The 10,042-nt window shown below is 43.3% G+C and overlaps 1 protein-coding gene across 1 annotated transcript; it reads left to right on the forward strand.

The window, feature by feature from the left end:
• Positions 1-3,255: 3,255 nt before the first annotated feature.
• Tmsb4x (thymosin beta 4 X-linked) lies at positions 3,256-5,337 on the forward strand. The gene is made up of 3 exons (XM_003462891.5): positions 3,256-3,368; positions 4,394-4,506; positions 4,900-5,337. Exons 2-3 carry the CDS (start codon positions 4,407-4,409, stop codon positions 4,932-4,934), a joined length of 135 nt encoding a protein of 44 aa, XP_003462939.1. The 5' UTR covers positions 3,256-3,368; positions 4,394-4,406; the 3' UTR covers positions 4,935-5,337.
• The last annotated feature ends 4,705 nt before the right edge of the window (positions 5,338-10,042 follow it).

Genomic DNA, 10,042 nt, shown 5'->3' on the forward strand with positions numbered 1-10,042 from the left:
CAGCGGCTGCTTCCCAACAACTGGAAAGCAAAATGAGACAGTGTCCCCTGTCTTCCTGTGTTTTCTTCCTGGTTCCATGGGGCACAAACTTGGTGGTGGGGCCACCTTTCCACACAAGCTATGTTGGCACATTTCTCCCAGAAAGCTGAGAATGGGAGGGCAATTGTCATGTGGGTAATTGGCTCATCTGTCACTGGAGAGCCCTCAAGGCAGAGAGCACCACTGGAGTGCCCAAGTACCTTTTGTAGGCCATTTTTGTGGCTCTCCAGGTCTGTCTTTTAAGTTGGTGGCTGTGCCCAGCACATGCTCACTCATAAATTCTAGATCTTTGGAAGCAGAAATTAATCCTGGTATCTGGAACTATATTGACACTAAGTGGACTGAACTATGTGGAACAGGATGCAAGGTTCCAGTACCTTTCTCACTTAAGAAAGTCAATTGAATTCTGGGTAAGAACTGCTTAGTGATCAGACATTGTGCAACCAATTTAGCCCCCCCCCCCCCACATTCTTCCTTCTGGGCCTCAGCCATAGATCCAGAGTGGCTACTCGATTATCTTCATCCAATGACGGCCCCCTAGTCCTGGATGTCCCCACATTTCCAAGCCACATCTGCAAGTCTCTTTTCATGAAGAGCAGTGGGCAAGAAAGACATTAAATATAAACCTCCTATCCAATGACTGCTCTTAGAAGGCATCAGCCAAGAGGACTTTTTTGTTTTTATTTTGTTTTTTCCTGAGATGGAGTCTCGCTGTGCAATTCAGGCTGGTGTTGAACTTGCTATGTAGTCCATGCTTACCTTGAATTCACAGCACTCTCCCTGCCTCGGCCTTCTAAGTGCTGGAATTACAAGGGTATATCACCATGTTCAGCAAGGGAAGGGTGTCATTTTTTATTTGTGTACCACATCCAAAAGATCTAATTTTTATTGGGCATTTATCTGTGCAATAATTTTAGCATAGTATATCACACTGCAATTATATAAAAATCATATACAACAAAAAAGATAAACTTTTTATAAGAGAAATGGTATCAGAGCATCAAAAATTTTAATGAATTCTAAACACTAAAACATTTATTTTATTGTCCTCTCAACTTTCCATTCTGAATAATAATAACAAAAGCTGTACAATGAGCTACTAATTGTCACACACTGTCTTGAGCATCTAACCCTCTCACAACACTGTGGGGTGGTTGATTATTAAAGTTGACCCATTTTACAAATGAGAAAACTCAGGCACAGAAAGGTTAATTAGGATGACCACAATCGCATAACTTTTCATACGTTCTTTTTGTTTGCATTTTTTACAGTACTGGGACTTGAACCCAGGGCCTTTGCACTGAGCTAAGTCCCTAGCACTTTGCTGCCCTGCCTCAGCCTCCCAGACTGCTTGGATTCCTACATCACACCTGGCTCCTGGATTGCTGTTAACTGCCTCACCCTTTCCCTTCGAGGCTGGAATTCCCCACAACAGGGCAAGCCAAGCCCAGAGACAGTGGGTGCTCGCCTTAAGCGAGCTGCCTGCCTGGCTTCCCCTCCAAGTACCTCCCTCCCTCCATCAATCCCCCTCTAAAGGTACATGCGAGTAAATTTCTCTATGTGTTTACCAGTTTTCACTCTTCTTTCCATGGGAGATGTGGCTTCTGTGAGGGCTAGAAAAGCAGCAAGAGGCTGGCAGCGACACGCTTTTGTCATCAGCCATAGGGGAAGAAAGAAAGGGTTTTTGACTACAGCTGTGTGAGGGGAAATGGAGTCTCCGAACCCACAGAAATGGTGTCAGTGAGACTGCAGCTGCCATCGGAACAGGCCAGGAAGTCACCTGCTAGATCTCTGCATTTCAGCCTTATAGTGGACTCCCAGACCAGTTCCCACAGGGGAAGGGTGTTCCCAGAAAGTGACATCCAGGCCTCATTGGGGGTGGGGGGAAGGGAACGCAGCCACCCAGCAGAGTATTCACTGGGGAGCCAGACGGTCACCTGCCGCTGTCCACCCCACCCCTTTCCTCCCCAGGAAAAGGGGAAGTCAAGTAGATGAAGAAATGGGGGAGTTCCCCCTGTTCCCAAGGTGCCACCGTTGCCTCTGATCCCCAGCGAGACAAAAGCCTCTTCCATAAAAATGACTAGCAAAAGCTTTCTGAGAAGCATTTCCCCAGAACAGAGAAAAGCAGGAGGAATCTTGTGCACCCTGCTTTGCGTCTCTGAAATAATCACAAGGAGGCCTTTTTCTAAGCAGCGGGTCCCTTGCCTTTCACATGCCATTTGCAGGCGCAGGGCATGGCATTTGTAACTCCTTTGCAGCAGCAAGTGGGTGGCTGGTGCTCGGAGTAGGTGCCATTTTGAAAACTGCTGCTCTGTGCTGAAATCTTCCATATTTCCAGCTGCACTGCAGAAGCGTCCTTGAGCTGAATGCAAGCGTTCTCTTTGAAATGTACAGCTCGATTTCTCAGCACAGTTGTAAGGCATTAGAGAAAATGGGCTGATAGTCTTTGGAAATCAACGCAGTCCTCTTCTGTTATCACTTTTATAATTTGTGAAAATAAGGAAGAGGAAAGTAAAGAACTTCCTCATTGTCAGGCAGCAAGTCCAGAGCAGAGCTTGAACTTGACTTGTTTTGAAGGGGGGAGGCACTGTACTCCATAAACTCCAAATTACCTTACACCCAGCAGATTTTATAGTTATTTGACTTGAGTTCTGAAAAATGTTAGAACAACGAAAAAAATGTAGATGCTACAGACGTGAAAACTTCTTTTTTCAAGTCCCTTAAGGATGGTTTACCTCCCACCCAAGTCAAGGGGAAGACAAGCGGGCCAGACAAAGAAGGCCGGGTGGGGCCATTGCCCTGGCCCGAAAGCTGAGTCACTGGGATCGTACCCCTGGCAGTGGGTGAGGCCCCGGTGTGAGGGACACCGCGCCCTAGCTTGGGGATGTCTGCAGCAGACAAAGCCTGATTCGGAGTAGAGGAAGGTCTGTCCCCCTAAATGCCGCTGCGGCGGACCTTTAGTTGTCATGCTCTGGTCTGCAAGAGCAGGTTTGGGCTGCTCTTACAAAAATTCATTATAAGAGAATAAACATAAAAAGGAAAAATGCCCTGCTAAGGAAGTGTTGGAGGATGGGCTTTTGCTCATTTTATTTTTCCGCCGTCGTTGTGGTTAAGGCACATTGATGGGGGAGGGGACCCCCCCCCCCAACGCCCGCCGGCCTCCGGACGTCGTTCGACAGACGCGGCGAGAAGGAGTTAAGCGGGCCTGCTGGTGACATCATCTCATTTACATAGGAGCGCACATATAGCGGCGCTCGCCGCGCCCCGCCCGACACTCGGCGATCGCCACTGAGCAGTTCGGACTTCGCTCGCTAGCGCACCTCGATTCGGTGAGCCCCAGCGCCCCTCTCTCCTGTCCCTTCCAGCCAGGTTCAAGCGCTCGCCCCCTTCAGCACCTGCATCTCTATTCTGGAATCCCTCAAGTCCATCCCGAGTGGTTCTCCCTGGAAAGGTTGCTTGGGAAAGCGTAAGGATGCTTAAACCTTCCAGATGCTGGGTACTGGGACCGAGAACTTAAATTTTAAAATCGCAAAACCTAGCCTTTTACCATGCAGTCTCAAGGGGACGTTTTGGCTTTAGTTTTTTCCCCAAAGGCATCTCTATTGCCTCTGAGGCTGATTAATCAGAAACCGAAGCCCCTTTGTTCTAATGCACATTCATCGGGGCTTGGCGCGTCAAACGCTCTCGAGCCTCCTAGCCTTGAATGCATGGCTTGGAGGGCTGCATGCGGCCAGGTTTAGGGCGGCTCTATCGCGAAATCAAAAGTCCTGCTTGCAGAGGAATGTGCGCCAAGCCTGCGGGATTGCCCTTACATGCAGATCAGGGTTGATTTATGGGGCGTAGGAAGGCAGCTTTGTGCCTTGGGCTGCATTGTTGGGCAGCAGAGGGAGAGGGAGGAAGCGGCCAGGGCGGTGGTCCGAGGCACCGGCTGCAGCCGCCGCCTTTGTGAGCAGAGGTGAAGGCGGGATCGGGCCTGCATCCTTTGAGGGGAGAGATCGAGTTTAGAAAACACAAACCCGTTCTGTGACCTTGGCTCCAATTTTTACTCGATTTTTGCCCCCCTCCCCCACTTAAACTTGTGCGTGGCTTTGTTATTCAGTACGCGCTCTAACTAGATTGTGATGTTTCAACGCTGCAATTAACTGCAGTGATTCCGTATCACTGGCTGAGTTGAGGGAGGGGTCTCTATTTTTTCCTCCTGTAGAAGAAGCTCTTCAACCCCTAACCGAAGAGGAAGAGGGAGGGGGTAGGGTTTCAGGCTGAGACTTGGAGGGGAGACACGCATTTCTGAGACGGGAGAGGCCAGGGTGTGGGTGGCGCTTTCTCAGCCTGGCTCTGGGCTTTGTACCTGCAGCTTCCTCGCGACCATGTCTGACAAACCCGATATGGCTGAGATCGAGAAATTCGATAAGTCGAAATTGAAGAAGACAGAAACGCAAGAGAAAAATCCTCTGCCTTCGAAAGAAAGTAAGCTCCCGCCCCGCCCCCCCCCCCCCCATCTTCAGAAAAGGCAGGGCGGGTGCGGCGGGTGGGAGGAGCGGAGGGGGCGGGGGAGGAGTAGACAGTTTGATGATGATGAATGTGGTTTAGAAAGGTTAATTAAAATTGTTTTGCAGCAAACACAGGGCTTTAGTGATTTACTAATGGAATATTCAATGTCATAATAATACACAGATACATTTATCTATTAAAATGTACTTTGATTTCACATAGTTAATATAAATTATATGGTTATAGTTGCATGTATGCAGAATATTTAGGCCATGAAAAGTGGTTTTAAATGAAAGCACTGTAATCTTTATGAATTATCCTGGATTCGCTTAGCCTCTTCCATCTTTTTTTTTGTCTTTCCTGTCACAGCGATTGAACAAGAGAAGCAAGCAGGCGAATCGTAATGAGGCGTGCGCCGCCAATATGCACTGTACATTCCACAAGCATTGCCTTCTTATTTTACTTCTTTTAGCTGTTTAACTATGTAAGATGCAAAGAGGTTGGATCAAGTTTAAATGACTGTGCTGCCCCTTTCACATCCAAGAACTACTGACAACGAAGGCCTTTCGCCTGCCTCTCCCACCTGCTTGTGTGGCTGGCAGGGAAGGAAAAGAGCTTGCATGTGGGTTAAAGAAGAAACTGGGTGGGAGGATGGTGAAATCTAGATTGAAATTCATGCTGGTCCAAGGTGTCCTGCAGGCTGTAAAATGCAGTTTAATCAGAGTGCCATTTTTTTTTTGTTCAAATGATTTTAATTATTGGAATGCACAATTTTTTTAATATGCAAATAAAAAGTTTTAAAATGTGGCCCGTGTGACTGCTTGGTGTCTGGTGGAAGGAGCGCAGTTTAATTGCCAACAAAACCCTTGCAAAGGGACTTGCCTCTTGCTCTCACTGGGATTGAGAAGGGACAAACATCTTTGTGATTTGGTAAATTTCCCCAGGCCTAGAAATGGGTTTCTCAAAGGTACCCAGAATATCTCAGCTATAATTCACTAAGTAATTAGGAGATCATTTATTTTCCCAGGCTAGTTCAATTCCTACCATTAGTTATATAAAATCTTTAATAAAAATAGATTGGTGAAGCTGGAGACAGTGGTCACAATGGTCCCTGTTATTGAGGACGCTGAGGTGGGAAGATTGTGTAAGCCCCAGGAGTTCAAGGCCAGCAGGGTAGGGGTGGGGGCTGCATTTGCAGTTGATTATATAGGTTTTAATAGTCAACATTCAACGTATCACAGACATTCAAGAAGATTTACAGCACATCTAATTTGGGGTATCAAAATGAACTTGGCTACTTAACCAGTTACCAGTATGAGACAGAATTTAGACAACCTAGTCCAGTAAACTGAGTAGAAGTGACATTTAAAAAAAGAATTCAGGGCTTAAGCCTCATTGTCTAATGGCTGGCTTCCCATTTATAATTCTGCCTTTAAAATGGCGTTTGCAAAATGGCACATGCATTTACTACTAACCAGTGATTTTAAGTTATTGAATTCACTTTAATTAGGTTAACAAATGTTTGGACATGAAGGGGACATGAAGAACATAGGTGAAATGTTTTAAGTCTGGTAGGCATTAATTGGTTACTGAAGTCTCATTTTTTTCTCAAGTCTTCAACTGGTAAAAGAAAGCAAAGCCAGGCTACAACATGCAGGAAGAGAAGGAAATATAGTGTTAATACTTTAAGGGTAAAAGTTAACGTTCTTAATGGTCCCTCCCTTCTGTAAGAAAGGGCACAGCTTTTTTTTTTAACTAAATAACACCAACTTTATTAAGCAAAACAACAGTGTTTAGAATAGTAAACCCAATAGTAAAGTTAAAGTGTATAATGCAATGTCCAAAAAGGTAACCTTTTTCCCTTTAAAAACTGTCTTATGAAAATATCCTTTTTGGAGAGTGGGGGAGGGGAAATTGTTGATCATTACTAAACTGGTTGATTTCCTTTGCTCAACACTTCTTTTGAGAAATGCACAGGAAACCATGTACCTGTGGTTTAGAAGATCAAGGAGGCCAACAGCTAGGAGCCTATCTGCACTGCTAGGGGAGGGGCCCCATACAGCTGCTGCAAACCTGAAGGAGCCAGCCGCTGCCAGGCAGGGAAGACAGAAGTGAGCACAAAGGATGTGGGGGTATCACAAGATGAAACAGGACCCCTGGCTCTGCAGTTTGATATTTCTTACCTCCAAGGCAGGATAGAGGCCCAGTGAAAATGCCCCAGCCTCAAAGATTGAACCAGACTCTTGGAGGTTTTTGTGTTTTTGAATTTTTCAAACAATGCAAAGATGAAAGATTTTAAGACATTCACACAATCCCAGTGTTCTTCAGTTTTAAAAGGAGCGTGAAGGGAAAGGGATAGTCATGAGATTAAATGATGGAAGAGAAGATCTTTCTGCCCTCTCGCAGGACAAAGCTAAAACAGAAAGGGGAAAAAGTCGGAGGGGGGATGCCAATATCAGAAATGTAGTAATGATTGCATTGTTCACAGTTTGGTGCCAGAGACTGGGAAATTGAGAAGCTACATGCTGGTAGAGTTTACTGCTGTGCAGGGACATAGCAGAAGATACTTTGTTGTGATTGTTGTTGAGTTTGATGGAGATTATTTGCTCTTCCCAAGAGAGAGTCTTCCCAGAAGGGTTGAGAATATTTATGAACCAGTGTGAGAATTTGTGCTCCTGCTATTTGGAGCTATGCATTTGCAGTATTTTTCATAAATAGGAAGAGTATATTAAGTTAATCATTAGAACAAAACAAAGATTCAGCTGGAGACCCTTGTTACCAACTCTTTGACCCTGTCTTCTGCTCTGTAGGAGGAAGCAAGCCAAACAAGTTTTAAGTACAAGGAGATGGCCACACAGTTATTTTTACTTGATTAAGACAAAATAAAAAGTAGAGAAAGTAGCAAGAGGCTCACTGAAAGACCTGTCCTTGTTTTTAAATCTCAGAAATTTCTCAACTGGGGCTGGGGATTTAGCTCAGCGGCATAAGCGCCTGCCTTGCAAGCAGGCAGTCGTGGGTTCGATCCCTGGTACCGGTAAAAAGGAAAAAGACAAAAAAAAAAAAAAAAAAAAAAAAAAGAACAAGAAATTTCTCAACCATTACAGCATCGTATTTCATTCATCCTGTGCGTGGAATTTTGAAGGCATGTTATTCTTTCAGGAGAACAGCACAGCTTTAGGCTGTGTGTGCTGGGACTGTGTGTGGTGAGGTGGGCAGTGTCACTTGCAAGCACACAAAGCCTTACAAATAATGAACTGCTGCTTAGCTTTCCCAGGCCTCTTACACTTTTTAAAATCAGAGTTAGGTACGATCACATTATTGATTGATTGATTTTGATGTGCTGAGGACAGAACCCAGGACCTCATGCATGCTAGACAAGCCCTTCACCACTGAGCTATGTTCCCTGGTTCCTATTGCCAGTCTTAAAATTTGAGGACTTATTTATTTCCCCAAAGAAGCATCTAATTCCGGATGATACAAAATTAAAATTTTCTTTTATCATTTCTAAACATATGGGACCAATTTCATACTTAATGAAAAGAACTTTGCATTTTGGAAACCATTAATATACCTATAATCAGCCAAAATATCAAAATAAAACTGAAAAATTTTGAGCCTTTCCTTAGCTCAAGAATGTAAATTTAAACACTGCTTAATAATTTTTAAACACTTAACACTTCATTGGCCCTCGAGTCCTTCAGCAGTTTAACAGAAGTATAAGACAAATATTCTCCTCACCCCACCATAATATTACTAGTTTCCTTTCCTTTCTTTTCCCTTCTCTTCTCCTCCCCCATGTCCTTCCTTTTCTCCTTCTTTCCATTCTCAAGAGCTTAACTGCAGTGTAAGACAATTAAACACAACAATTTGGGATTCAACTCTATTTTATTTTCATGTAACAAGAAAGGATTAGTTACAAATTTAAGGCATACATGTAGAAAGAAGCTGAAAAGAAAATATGTTTCTAAGACACACACACACACACACATATATGCTCACACACATGTATTTTCCTTGGATGCTCATACAGTCCAATGTCTCTCTAGTCATACTCTTTTGCTAGTGCCATCTCTTCTGAGACTTGTGGGCAGAGCTGTGCAGGTTACATTCAATGGGGACACATGTGTGCTTTTTCACTTCCCAAAGTGCCCTGCATAGTAATGAAATATATATATGAGGACTTTTATGGACGCTTGCCCCCTTAATTGATGCAGTGTCCATTTAACATACTTGTTGAATGTAACTTTGAACATGTGAATATCATTTACAGGTAGCACAAGTTTTTGAAAATATTTAAAATATATTTAGAATTTTGAACACTAACTTGCCACTGTCCGGGATCATGACTATTTGAATTGTTATTGACAGCAACTACATATTCTCATGTCATTAAGCCAGTTTACCAATGTTTATTGACTGCCTAGTATATGCCATTTTGTTTGCCACCAAGACAGGGTCATAAATAAAAGGACATGCAAGTGTCTGTCTCCCGTTGCTTAGAAGATGCCTTTTCCATCTAACTATGCATGAGAAATGCTAAGAAACTATTCTTTTCTATTTTTAGGATCCACCAATGAGCCTACAGGCTTTGCATTTCTAAATGAGTTTTAAGATCTTTGCTTTACTTTAGTTTGGACATTTCCCCATGTATGTCTATATCGATTATATTAAAGCTTTCTATAAGCTCAATGGTGAGTGAACTTGGATGAAAACCAATTGATTCTTCATGTTGAAATCAAATATTTTATCAGCACACAAAGACTAGGTATGATAACTTTTGCCTGTTACCTTTTGACAATCCTCTCTGAGGCATGCCCAAGATCTAGGGATGATCTAATGGATAGCCTTTTAAATTATACCATTTATGGGAATTTTGTGATTAAGACATTGAACTTCCAGAGGAATATTTCTTATTGCTGAATCCTTGCCCTTCTCCTGTCCACCCTCTCTCCAATTCATCTGTAAGATGGTTAGGTGCAAAAATGACCCATCGGCTTTTGAAATGCTTCAGATAACTTAGTGAAATCATGACCACAGGATGCTATCCTTGGGTAGGGCACCTGGCTGGCGGAGGTCTGGCTCACATTCCTTTGTATCATTGAACAGCTTGAAGTGTCAATAAAGAGGGACAAGTTATGTTCATGGTCTATTCAAGGCAGTGAGAACTATTCCTGTCATGTTACTGTCAAACCACAGGAAATTATGCTTTTCCTCATTACCACATTGAGCTCTGTAAGTGGCTGATACCTTCGACTACACAGAGACTTTGTGATAGTGTTTTCTCAATTTAGAAACCAAAATGTTTCACAAGATTAATATATATATATAAATCTATATATATTAATCTGATATATATATATATATATATATATATATATATATATATATATATACATACATACATAGATCAGACAGCATGTGGTTGTTCCTATGTAAAATAATGTTGCTTAGGGAGTGGAAAGAATAATTTTTTATGCAACAGCCCATTTGCTGAGCTCCTACTGTGAGCCAG

This window comes from Cavia porcellus, unplaced genomic scaffold (assembly GCF_034190915.1).
Source record: "Cavia porcellus strain 051 isolate PalLab524CR breed Dunkin Hartley unplaced genomic scaffold, mCavPor4.1 scaffold_33, whole genome shotgun sequence".
Lineage (NCBI taxonomy): Eukaryota > Metazoa > Chordata > Mammalia > Rodentia > Caviidae > Cavia > Cavia porcellus.

Bases quoted from the DNA above. Each gene is read 5' to 3' on its own strand.
- Tmsb4x (XM_003462891.5), top strand. From the start codon at position 4,407: ATGTCTGACAAACCCGATATGGCTGAGATCGAGAAATTCGATAAGTCG. The intron at 4,507-4,899 runs GTAAGCTCCCGC...TTCCTGTCACAG, and splicing joins TCCTCTGCCTTCGAAAGAAA to CGATTGAACAAGAGAAGCAA.